The sequence below is a fragment of the Ailuropoda melanoleuca genome, chromosome 15 (assembly GCF_002007445.2).
Source record: "Ailuropoda melanoleuca isolate Jingjing chromosome 15, ASM200744v2, whole genome shotgun sequence".
NCBI lineage: Eukaryota > Metazoa > Chordata > Mammalia > Carnivora > Ursidae > Ailuropoda > Ailuropoda melanoleuca.
Genome location: NC_048232.1, coordinates 65714938 through 65727903, shown reverse-complemented (window position 1 = coordinate 65727903; position 12966 = coordinate 65714938). Strand labels below are relative to the sequence as shown.

The 12966-nt window shown below is 39.6% G+C and overlaps 2 protein-coding genes across 3 annotated transcripts in view; one reads left to right on the top strand and one right to left on the bottom strand.

Moving 5' to 3' along the window:
* The window catches only part of METAP2 (methionyl aminopeptidase 2), a 30285-nt gene extending 27894 nt beyond the window's left edge, over positions 1–2391 (bottom strand). Inside the window, exons 1-2 of one of the 2 annotated variants that reach the window (XM_002919239.4) lie at positions 2128–2391; positions 233–340 (exon numbers count right to left, since the gene is read on the bottom strand). In XM_002919239.4, the coding sequence (XP_002919285.1) occupies positions 233–340; positions 2128–2278 (259 nt within the window). In that variant the 5' untranslated portion in view covers positions 2279–2391. The remainder of the gene's footprint in view (positions 1–232; positions 341–2127) is intronic. The other variant, XM_011225007.3, reaches the window with a different exon arrangement.
* Positions 2392–2436: 45 nt separating this feature from the next.
* Positions 2437–12966, top strand: part of LOC105237632 (uncharacterized protein C3orf20-like) — a 110050-nt gene continuing 99520 nt past the window's right edge. Inside the window, exons 1-2 of the mRNA XM_034643668.1 lie at positions 2437–3029; positions 3678–3817. The gene's annotated coding sequence lies outside the window, so the exon portion shown is untranslated. The remainder of the gene's footprint in view (positions 3030–3677; positions 3818–12966) is intronic.

Genomic DNA, 12966 nt, shown 5'->3' with positions numbered 1-12966 from the left:
CAAGTATATTTTTAAAAAGTTGAGATCGGTGTAATTTGTAATTCAACCTATCCAACTTTTTAAGAATTGCTAACAAATACCTTTTCCTTTTTATTTGTGACATTGAGGCTTTAATGTTAATTAATCAAAACATCAGAGAACCACAAACTATATGGACAAATAAGTTGATTTTGTTTAAAGAATGACATATTTTCTTGCTTTTCCAACCACAAAAACCAAATTTACCATTTACCTTCATCATCATCATCTCTTTCTTTCTCTTCGAATGCTTGTCTTTCCAATTGTCTTGCTACCTCATCAACTGAGGCTCCTGATTCTTTATCAGGTTCCTGTTGCCCTGCTGATCAAATATATAACATAAATCAAATCTAATAAAGATAGTTTCCGACTAGAATATGTTATAAGGATACTGGAGAACACGCAAGTCCTTTCGTGACTGATAAGTATTTGGGAAACAAAAACAGAAACATTATTGTGAACATAACAGAATTTATTTAATGACAAAGAAAAATCCCCCACATCTAAGTAGCATTGTCCTCAACAAAATATCCATTACACCTTCTCCATGCTAGCAACTAAAGGATAAACAAAAATGTGAGTGGGTCCCTATCCATAAGTTGTCTCACTTTTTAAAGTATTTAACAATGAGACTACTACAACAAACACTTTATTAAACGAACAGGTACTTAAGATAGGTAATAAATGCTGAAGGTCTTACTAAGAGGAGGATTTCTATGGGACACTGGGAACTTCAGGTCTTCATGAGAAATAAGTCATTTAGCTAGGCTGGGTAAAATCAAAATAAATAGGAAAAGATAATTCCATTACTAAACAACAAAATCCTTGAACAGCTAAGCACAAGACCAGCCACCCACTTCACCCAAGTGAGTACAATCTAGCTGTACTAGCAATAGATGTAGAAAGAAATACCAGTTAGCACACATTGAAGGATATTCTGGCTACTGTAGAGGATTGATATTGAGAGATACAACTGTTAAAAAATATATTAGGGGCATCTGAATGGACAAACTGAAGAGTTCGGATTTCATCCGAAAGCCAGGTACAGCCACCAGACTATGTCCTGGGATTAAATTTTCTCTGGAAGCGTTCCAGCACCCACAACATTCCCTTTTCAACTCCCATTTAATCAAAATTTCAGAAAGATATAGATTAACCCTTCCAGCCTCTCTCAACTTCACCTTCATCAATTGTGGCCTCTCCATTTGTCTCTCAATCTTTGTGCGGCTGATTTTAAAAACAGGTACAAACATTGTTTTCCTAAAAGGAAGGACCACATACAACAAAAAACAGACTTCTTAAAATAAAATATTTAAGTTCCTAACTCATAATGTAATCCAAGTGTAAACTTTCAGCTGTTTTCCTTGCCTTACCAGTGGATTTAGAGAAGTTCCATTCCAATCCATAAAATATTCTATCCGAACTGCCTGCAAATGGCATCATAATTCAGGCCTAAAAGCCCTGAAGCTTGACGATGCTATGGGTTTAGGCAGGAGAAAATTCGTAGCACTACCACATATTGTGCAATTACTACTCAGTGACATGACCGCGTGGGCATACACACATATACGCACACCTCAAAAGTGCAGCCAGCAACAAAAATCCCTCTGTAAACCGGGAAGGTGGGAGGAGGTGCGGTCAAGGCACTGAGACTTGCCCACTCCACCCCCATCCCTGAAAGTATGTTCCAGGTACCTCTAGCAAAGAGGCGACAGTGTGGGTCAGAACCCGATTTTTGAGGAGAGCAAACCGCGAAGGGGGTGGCAGGGCTGAGCCCTGTGCATGGCTTCGAGTCCGTTGCACGATCTGTGTGGGAGCCGAGTTCTGGCACTTCTAAGGGCTCAGGCCCAGCAACCCCAGAACTACCTCACGACAAGCTGAGGCACCCTTTTCACCCCACCCCACCCCAACAGCTCCCTAGTCCCACAGAAAGAGAAGCCGCCTCTTCCCGAGACTGGAAATTTGTAGCCTGGCTTTGATACACACTCTGTCCTGGGAATCAGTCCAGTGCAGTGTTCGAGTCCCCAGTTTCTGTCACCCCCGCCGGGCCTGGGCCGAGCCGTTCGACTATCCCTGACGGGGACTGGGAACACATAAAACTCCCTTTACCTGTGGCAGCCCCTTTACTCTTCTTCTTCTTCCGTCTTTTTTTCTTAGCTGCTTCCTCAGCGGTAGAGGCAGCTCCCTCTTCTCTGTCGTCTGGATCCAGGTCGCCATTCAGGTGGCTCCCGGAGGACGCTGCCTCCTCCACGCCCGCCATGTTGCCCGAGAAAGCGCGAGAGAGAGTGAGACAGAGCGGCGAAGGCCCACTCCTTCTTCACCCACCTACACCAGCGACGCCGGAAGCTGCTCTCGATGGTAGGGGCGCAAGGAATGCTGGGATGTCGGAGGACTCGTCTGTGCGGGTCGCGTGCTAAGTGGAGGTAGGTTCTCCTCGGGAGGAGCGCACGGCTGTAGTTTGTGAAGCGCGGCCGCGGCTGGACCGAGCTCCTTTTTTGTCCCACGCGTTGGGCGTTTCCCGGGCAGATGTGCCGGCTTTGGTTCAAGTTGAATGCCTGTTCTTGCGGTGTGGCCAGGTCCAGCCCGCAAGAGAGGGGCGTCTCTGCTGGAACCGAAAAGTTTTATATTCGCGGTATTACGAAGCGTACCGGAAGCGAGGAGAGGGCCCAAAAATGTATTCGCTTGTATACACTCCTTTTTTATGAATTCATAAGGACTGCGTTGTTTTTCACAATTACAGTTCACGGCGAGGCTGTCCAGGCACTTAAAGAGATGAACCTGCAAAAGAGACTTAAGAGGCAGTTAGGACGGGTTTACTACTATAGAAGGCAAGGGAAGACCGCGTCTCCAGACGGAGGGAGTGATTAACTGCAGAGCTGCTAGGAGGTCAAGTAAGAGGACTGAAAAGTGTCAGTTGTATATCGTAACATGAAAGTCATTGGTGACTTTAGCAAGAGCTACTTAGGTAAAGAGATGGAAGACGGACTCGAGAGTTGAGGAACGAGAAGGAGGTGAGGAAATAATCTCCTCATCCTTCAAATTCCCGTTTAAATGCCACTACCTCCGAGACTCCTTACTAAACAATCTAAATCAGTCTCTGCTTTAACAACCTCTTGTTGAACTCTTAACCTTTTTTCATGGCAGTTGAAGTAATGCAATGTGTTTGGTAAATAGTTACGTCTGTCTCCCCAAATACCTTGAGCTCCGTAAAGACAGGAACCCTGCATACTTTGTACTCTGTCACCAACACCCTAGAGCATAGTCTAGCTCAGGAAATATTCATTATATAAATAGCACTTTAAAAGCTCCAACTCCTTTATTACCTCATTTTATCCACTTTTGAGTTGAGGAAATTAGTTTTGTGAACTTGCATCCGGTCATACGGCAAGTGAATAGCAGAACCTAAACCCAGGTCATCAGGCATCAAAAGTTTAGTAATTCTGTGTTCTGCCTTCCCATTGAAATTTCAAATACGTAAATATTTATTGATTGTAGACTTGAAGTAATTTTTCTTGATGGAAGATAAAATGAATGGCACAAATCTGTACCCTCAAGAAACTTTAGCATTCAGTGAGATAGAGTTGTAAATAAATATGAATAAAATAAGGTGCTAATACTTTCCTTAAGTCATATATTAATTTTTTTCTATTCCAAGCTAGTCTGTCACAGAGCTGAGGAATTTTAGAGGAGTCTAAAAGATCTTCAGACTAGGGGCAAGCATGTGGCTCATCAAGCTCAGGAGAAATCAAAGCTCTCATCCTTTCGAGTTACTGCCAGAATCTTTTGAACACCCTTATAGGTAAGATCTGCCACATCAAAAATGCCTTCAAAGTTTGTTGTAAATCTTCCCAGTTCCTCTCTAAATTCTGGGAACACTTGGACTATGGCTACTACCTCAAACCCTGTCCAGGAGATAGAGGGTCCTGGAGGACAGAAACAGAATGGTAGGGTTAATAAATGAATTTTCACAAAGGAGTGCTGGAGGTATATAGGTTAATCAACAGAATTATCATTGTCAAAATAAAATTTGTTCAGTAAAAAAAAATACTAAAATGCAATGATAAAACAAAATATAGTTTGTTGCAAAGGGATGGTACTCTACTTCCCCTTTATTTCTTGAAAAGAGGCAAGAAAATAAAACTTTAAGGTAGTAGTATAAAAACAATACATATCTTAACAGTATGGTAATGGATATTTACTGGATAATTATTTTCCAGGACATTCCAGATTTTGAGGTAACTAAGTAAGTACTTAAAATAACAGCCCATGACACTCCTTATTTTCATCATTTTTCTTCATTTTGTTTTCTCTACAGGAGGAAATTGAATAGGACAAAGGAATGAGAAATGTTGAAAACCTAAGAGAACTAAGAATCTAAGTAAAAAACATAACTCAATACCAGCATAGGCTAGAATATTTTTTCTAGCAAACTATATGAAGTAACTTTGTTTCAGATAGTTAACTAGATAAGCAGACAAAAACATATTATTTTCCATAGGGAAGTACTTTTCCAATTATAAAGTCAATGAGTTATAATAAAACATATTTTTTTAAGATTTTATTTTTAAGTAATCTCTACACCCAATGTGGGGCTTGAACGCACAACCCCAAGGTCAAGAGTCACATGCTCTCCTGACTAAGCCATCCAGGTGCCCTGATATAATAAGACGTATTTATTATATTGTCCAAAATTTTTATTTTTTGCTGAGAAAATCTTGATTCTTTTTTTTTTTTTAAAGATTTTATTTATTTATTTGACAGAGAGAGAGACAGCCAGCGAGAGAGGGAACACAAGCAGGGGGAGTGGGAGAGGAGGAAGCAGGCTCCTAGCAGAGAAGCCTGCTGTGGGGCTCAATCCCAGAACGCCGGGATCACGCCCTGAGCCGAAGGCAGACACTTAACGACTGTGCCACCCCGGCGCCCCAAGAAAATCTTGATTCTAAAAATGAACAATATTTTAAGCTCCAGCCTTATTTTTTATTTTGAAGTACTTGCTAGTGGTATGACTTTGGACAAGACATGTAATTTCTCCCAATTTCAGTTTCCTTATTTGTGTTAACTAACATTACTCTTAGTAAATTTCCTTATTTCTAAAATGAGTATAATAATAGTATCACATATGGGGCGCCTGGGTGGCTCAGTCGTTAAGTGTCTGTCTTTGGCTCAGGGCATGATCCCAGGGTCCTGGGAACACTGAATTTATTACAAATGCTAATATTCAACAATAGTTGCTAATGGCAAAATTAAGACCATCAGTGATGGGTATGCTCCATTATCCTAAATCCTTCCAGGTACTGAAGCTAAATATCTCATTCTTGCCTCCTCTTTCTCCTCACCTCAGTCCTTCAGGAAAAATGGTAGGCTTTATCTTCAAAATATATCTAGAAATTGGGGTGCCTGGGTGGCTTGGTCGTTAAGTGTCCACCTTTGGCTTAGGGCGTGATCCTGGCGTTCCGGGATCGAGCCCCACATCAGGCTTCTCCGCTGGGAGCCTGCTTCTTCCTCTCCCACTCCCCCTGCTTGTGTTCCCTCTCTCGCTGGCTGTCTCTCTGTCAAATAAATAAATAAAATCTTAAAAAAAATAGTAGTATCGGGGCGCCTGGGTGGCACAGCGGTTAAGCCTCTGCCTTCGGCTCAGGGCGTGATCCCAGCGTGATGGGATCAAGCCCCACATCAGGCTCCTCCGCTATGAGCCTGCTTCTTCCTCTCCCACCCCCTGCTTGTGTTCCCTCTCTCGCTGGCTGTCTCTATCTCTGTCGAATAAAAAAATAAAATCTTAAAAAAAAATAATAGTATCACATAGGATATGGAAATTAAATTTCAGTATGGAGAGAAAGCACTTATGATAGCACAATATCTTACACAATAGTGACAAGTGTTAGCTAACATTATTGTTAGTAGCCTTGCTCTTGAAAATTTTACATTCGCGTGGATCCTTTGATGGTCTAGATATCCTAAGGCACACATGTATTATTGACCTTAGGCAATGAGTTAGCAAGAAATATATTAAGAAAAAAATTAGTGTTAAGGCTAAGGATATTTTTTTCATATTTTTATGGTTTAAAAAATGCTATATGGGTGGGGAGCCTGGGTGGCGCAGTCGTTAAGCATCTGCCTTCAGCTCGGGGTGTGATCCCAGCGTTCTGGGATCGAGCCCCACATCAGGCTCCTCCACTAGGAGCCTGCTTCTTCCTCTCCCACTCCCCCTGCTTGTGTTCTCTCTCTCTCACTGGCAGTCTCTCTGTCAAATAAATAAATAAAATCTTTAAAAAAAAATGCTATATGGTGTGCCTGAGTGGCCCAGTCAGTTAAGTGTCTGCCTTCTGCTGGTCATGATGCTGGGGTCCTGGTATTGAGCCCCAGGTTGGGCTTCCTGCTCAATGAGGAGTCTCCTTGTCCCTCTCCCTCTGCTCCTCCCCACCATGTGCTCTCTCTCTTTCAAATAAATAAAATCTTTTAAAAAATACTATATAACTCTTTAAAAATGTATAGATGGTATGGCATATACATGTATATGCTATATATATGCCACATGTATGTATGTATATGTAATCTCCATATACAGTTACATAGGGGTTAGGGCTTCAATGTGTGATTTTTGGGGGTAACAAAATTCAGCTAGTGATACAGACATTGCCAAATGTCCCCTGTAGAAGAGGGCAGGGAATTAGTTCCAGTTGAGAGCCACTGGCATAAAGGCGAAAAAGGATCTGACATGTTTAGAGTGAGTACTTTCTGAGGAGTAAATTGAGACCATGTTGTAAAGGGCTTTTTATGTTACCCTAAGAGGATGGTTTCTGTTAGTAGGCCTGGAGGTGATATGTGACAGGGATGTTTAAATTTTATTATTTTTAAAAATGCCTAAAATAGAAGACTAAAATAAATATGCCAATAACATGTCAACACAATGAATACTATGTAGCCATTAAAAGCCAGTAAAAGGATATTCATGTGGATTATATGGATAAGTTCAAATGTTTATATAATACAGAGATTTTCAAGCTAGCTAAAGATTACTGTGATGGCAGTCTAAATTCTAGAGCAATGGTTCCCATCCAGTACACTGTTTTATTTAAAAAGTCAAATATATTTAAAGAACTGTTTTCTGTGAGAGTATGGTACTTTCTATTTTTTGAAGTCAAATAGTCTTTTAAAATTATTATTATGAAATGATAGTGAGAGTGGATGATGTTGGGTTTTGTGCCCTGACAAAATTTAAAAAAAAAAATCCATACTATGTCAATTATCAAAACCATTTTTTAAACTTTTCTGAACAGTGAAATCCCTAAGTTTGATGGCCTCTATTCTAAAGAAAGAATTGGAAATGACAGAGCCTCTTAGTAGGGGAGACTTGCTAAGATGTTATTGTTGATAACAGTAATGATCAGAACTTATATGAAGGCTGTTGGGGAGCTGGAGAGGAGAGGTTGGATTGTAGAAACGTTTAACATAGAATTAAGAGAACTTAATAGTCCATTAAATGTGGAGAGGTAGGAGTTCAGGATGACACCTAGGTTTCTGGCTTGGGTTCCTGGGTGGATAGTGGTACCACTCCCTGAGATAGGAAATAAAGGAGGAGGAGTAGGTTTTGTGGGAGTTTGAGGGGAAGATAAGCTTTCAGCATTTTAAGTTTGAGATGCCTGCAGGGCATCCTGGCAAAGATATCTGGTAGTCAGAAATATGGATCCAAAGATACAGTCATGTGAGTTATTAGGGCTTCGGTATGGTAGAAGGCTGTGAATGCGGTAGTTCAGAGAGAAGAGAAAAGAGTCCAAAACAACACAACCCAGGACACTAATGTTCAGGGATTTTGTTTGTTACAACGAGGGCGGGAAATTCTGTTAAGAAAACTACAGAGGAATAATAGAACAAGGAGGAGAAAATGCTTTAGAGAATAGTCATATGGAAGTAAGGAGAGAAGAAAGTTTTACAGAATAAAAGTTTGGTCAGCTCTACCAGCTGCTGAAGAAGGATCAAGTAGTTTGAAGCCTCAAACTAGACCATTGATTTTAGCCATCAGGAGGCTACAGGTAACTTTAGTGGGAGCAATTTTGTTAGAAAGCACCATAAAGGGATGCTCACAAGGGGTTGGGATGCACTACCTTGAATACCAGCTCAAGAAGCAAAGGATCCTTTATTCCAAACCTATTTTATCAATGACTCTCGCAGTGCTCTCCTCTTTTGTTCTCCTGGAGAGAACCTTCCTTGAAATTAAATGTGGCTCTTTTTTTTTTCTTTTAAAGAAAGGGAGAGAGAGAGAGAGAAGGAGAGAGGCGGGGGAGGGGCAGAAGGCGAGGGAGAGAGAGAGTCCTAAGCAGGCTCCACGCCCAGTGCAAAGCCCAATTCGGGGCTTGATCTCACATCCCTGAGATCATGACTTGAGCCAAAATAAAGAGTCAGATGCTTAATGGACTGAGCCACCCAGGCACCCATAAATGTGGCTCTTTTCTCACATGCTTTTCTATAATACTTTCCCTACTTTAGTTCTGTCCAACAACATCCTAAGTTACCTTTTATTTTATAAATATTATTACTTCTTTTTATAACTGGAGAATAGTTAGATACTTAATAATAGAACTTATTTACCTTCCCCATACTCTCTGTGTAGCATCCATGTATTAAGGCTGGACTTTGGGAAGGACATATATGGTTGCAAACAATATTCCTATGGCCAACATGTCAGGAATATCATTACCCACATGGAAGTTTCAAGTGTTTATTAGTCAGGGATACATAGGAATCAATATTAAGAGTTCATAAAAGATAAGAACAACATGAAATACTTGAGACAAATGGCAGTACCATTCATAGGTTCCCTCTTCCCATCTCTCCTGATAATTGTTCCCCACTGCTTATTAAAGAATGAAGGTTAGGGTGCCTGGGTAGCTTAGTTGGTTAAGCATCCAACTCTTAATCTCAGCTCAGGTCTTAATCTCGGGGTCGTGAGTTCAAGACCCACATGGAGCCTGCTTTAAAAAAAAAACAAAACAAAGATGAGGGTTATTTTGATGTTAAAGGTTGAGGTAGGCTGAGTTGAACTGGGAATATATTGTGAATGAGGTGCTGAGTTGAACTTTGTGATGTATTGTGAATGAGGTTGTAATATGGAGAATGATTAGACAGGTTCTGAAACTTTTGGTCTCCTCAGGAAACTTTCACACTTGAAAAATTGTGGAGGACCCCACAAATTTTTTGTTTATATGATGCCATAGATTGAATGTGTCTCCCCAAAATTCATATGTTGAAAACTAACCCCAATGTGATGTTATTTAAAGCTGGAGCTTCTGGGAGGCGATTAGGTCATGAAAAGAGAGCCCCTATGATTAGGATTAGTATTCTTATAAAAGAGGCTCCAAAGAGATCCCTTGCCCCTTCTACAGATAAGGATTCAGGCTTCTATGAATGAGGAAGCTGGACCTCACCAGACATTGCATCAGACAACTTGATATTGTTTTACAGTTACTGAGGTTTGGTTGACTTTGGTTTTGTTTTTTGTTTTTATTTTTTCTCTTTTGCTTCAGTTTGGATGGTTCCCATTGCTTTGCTTTCAAGGTCACTTATAATTTATTTTATAGTGTCTAATTCCTGTCAAAACTATCCAGTTAATTTTTCATTTCAGACGGCATATTTTTCAGTTCTAGAATTTCCATTTTGCTCTTTTTTATAGTGTCCATTTCTCAATTAAGATTTTCTATTTGTTATCTTATTACATTTATGTTTTCTGTTAAATATTTAAATACATATAGCTGCTTTAAGGTTTTCATCCCCTGTTTTCATCATCTTTCTCATTTCTGAGTTTACAAATTTTTCTCCTAGTTAAGAGTCACGTTTTCCAATTCTTCTCATGTCTAGTAATTTGTTATCTTATTCTGGCCACTACAGACAGTACCCTGAGTGACTTTTATTATCTTTCATAATAAAGTATTGAATATTGTTAAAATGGTTAATTTACTTGCATCTTGGGGCACCTGGGTGTCTCAGTCAGTTAAATGTCTGCCTTGGGCTCAGGTCATGATCCCAAGGTCCTGGGATCGAGACCCACATCGGGCTCCCTGCTCAGGGAGGGAGGCTTCTCCCTCTCCCTCTGCCCCTACCCCACCTCGTGCTCTCTCTCTCTCTGTCTAGCTGTCTTTCTCTCTGCGTCTCTCAAATAAATAAATAAAATCCTTAAAAAAAATTTACTTGCATCTTGGTGTGATACTTTCAAGATTTGTTTTTAAAGTTTTTTTTAGACAGAGTTATAGTACCCCTTACTCTTTTTTTTTTTTTTTTTAAGATTTTGTTTGTTTATTTGACTGAGAGAGAGAGTACAAGCAGGGGGAGTGGCAGGCAGAGGGAGAGGGAGAAGCATGCTCCCTGCTGAGCAAGGAGCCTGATGTGGGACTTGATCCCAGGACCCTGGGATTATGGCCCATGCCAAAGGCAGCCGCTTAACTGACTGAGCCACCCAGCTGCCCCTAAGGTACCACTCTTTAATATGAAATTCACTAATCATGTATGGCTATTAAATAATTGAAATGTGACTAGTCCAAATTGAAGTGTGCTGTAAGTGTAAAATGAACACTGAATTTCAAAGACTTAGTATGAAAATCAGACTGTAAACTATCTCATTAATAATCTTCCAAGTTGATGGGGTGCCTGGCTGGCTCAATTGGTAGAGAGTGTGACTCTTGTTCTTGGGTTCTGAGTTCAAGCCCCACATTAGGTGTAGAGATTACTTAAAAAATAAAATCTTTTTAAAAAACCTTCTATGTTGGAAAAAAAATAATCTGTTGGTTACATGTTGAAATAACTTTTAAGATATTTTGGGTAAAATAAAATACTTTATTAACATTAATTTTGTCTGTTCATTTTTACTTTGTTTCCCCAAGAGATTACTAGAAAATTTTAACATTTGTGTCATTATATTTCTCTTGAATAGTGCTACTGTATTGCTAGATTAACCCTGTACATAAAAGCTGGCCTTTCTGGGATATCTGCTAAATTTCTGGGGTAGTTAATTAAATCTTTCTACTGTGATTGGTGGAACACCAACATCTCCCATCTCTGTTCAACCTCTGATCATTGTTTAGCCCATAGCTTCTCCGTAGTTGTTCTCTTCCTAATAGTTGTTCATTGTTTTGTTCAGTCTTTTCCTGTGCAGACTTCTCCATGCAGGTTCCCTCTCACTGATACCTGATCTCCATCTCCTGGGTTCAGATACACCACCATGCTTTATTTGGCATTTCCCAGTGGAAAGTGCCCCCAGGCAAAAAGCCCTTGTAATCATGGAGCTTCTTCATTTGTTTCTCTTTGGTTAGTGATAATAGTTATATGCTTCCTATTGATGAAAACAGTTATTTTGTCCAGTTTGATAGTTGTTTATGGTGGAAAGTCTTGCATCCAGTATCAGTTACTATATCATGATTGAAAGTAGAATTCTTTATTAGGATCTTTCACTTCCATATTGCACGTTTTCCTTAAATGTCTGATGGGTGTTGCTTACCTGTTCATATTTTACAACAATGCAGTGGAAGAACTGTGACGTCTGTGTTTGTGGGCAAGGCTTTGTCCACTGGGAAGTTCTGCTTTAATGTGAATGGATGAAAAGCCAGTAGACATTAGATGCCTGTAGTGGACACTGTTGGCAGCCTACCCAGAATTCATTTTAGTTTTTCCCTTGCAAACATAATCCTGCCTTAGTTCAGTTGTCCACTCTTCTCTGCTTAACCATGTGCCTCACCAGATATCTGTATCCTCAAGGGTATATCCTGATTGAGCTAAGCTAATACACAACAATTTCAGTCATTCCCAGTGATTTGTTTAGGAAAGACATTTGTTGCTATTTTGGTCAATGAGACATGAAGAAAAATCATTGAGTGGTAGAAGATATTTGCAAATAATATATTTAATAAGGAGTTAATGTCTAAAATATATAGAACTTATACAACTCAACACCCAAAAAACAATCAATCTGATTAAGAAATGGGTAGTGGACCTGAATAGACGTTTTTCCAAAGAAGACATACAGAGGACCAACAAACACATAAAAAGATGCTTAACATCACTAATCATCAGGCAAATGCAAATCAAAACCACAGTGAAATATCACCTTACACCTGTCAGAATGGGTAAAATCAAAAACACAAGAAATAGCAAGTGTTCGTGAGGGTGTGGGGAAAAAGGAGCTCTCATGCACTGTCAATGGGAATGTAAACTGATACAACCACTGTGGAAAACAGTATAGAGGTTCCTCAAAAAATTAAAAATAGAAATACCATATGATCCAATAATTTCACTACTGGGTATTTACCCAAAGAAAATGAAAATACTGATTCAAAAAGATATGCACCATTATGTTTATTACAGTATTTAAAATAGCCAAGATATAGAAGCAATCTAAATGTCCATTGACATATGTGTATATGTACACATGCACACACACATAGTAGAATATTATGCAACCATAAAAAGTGTGAGATCTTGCCATTTGCAGTAACATGGATAGACCTAGAAGATATAATGCTAAGTGAAATAAGTCAGACTGAGAAAAAGAAATACCATATAATTTCACTCGTAGGTAGACTTTAGAAAATAAAACAAATGAATAAACAAAAGGAACAAACTGAAGTTTGCCAGGGGGAAGGTGGGTGGAAGGAATGGCCAAAGTTGGTGAAGAGGAGTAGGAGATACAGGCTTCCAGTTATGGAATGAGTAGGTCATGGGAATAAAAGGTACAGGGGCACCTGGCTGGCTTGGTTGCTGGAGTGTGTGACTCTTGATCTCAGGGTTGTAAATTCAAGCCCCACATTGGCTATAAAGATTATTTAAAGATTAAATCTTTAAAAAAAAATTTTTTTTAAATAGAAGGTATGGCATAGGGAATATGGTCGATGATATTGTAATACCATTGTGTAGGTGACAGATGGTAGCTACACTTTTGGTGAGCATAACATAATGTATAGAGAC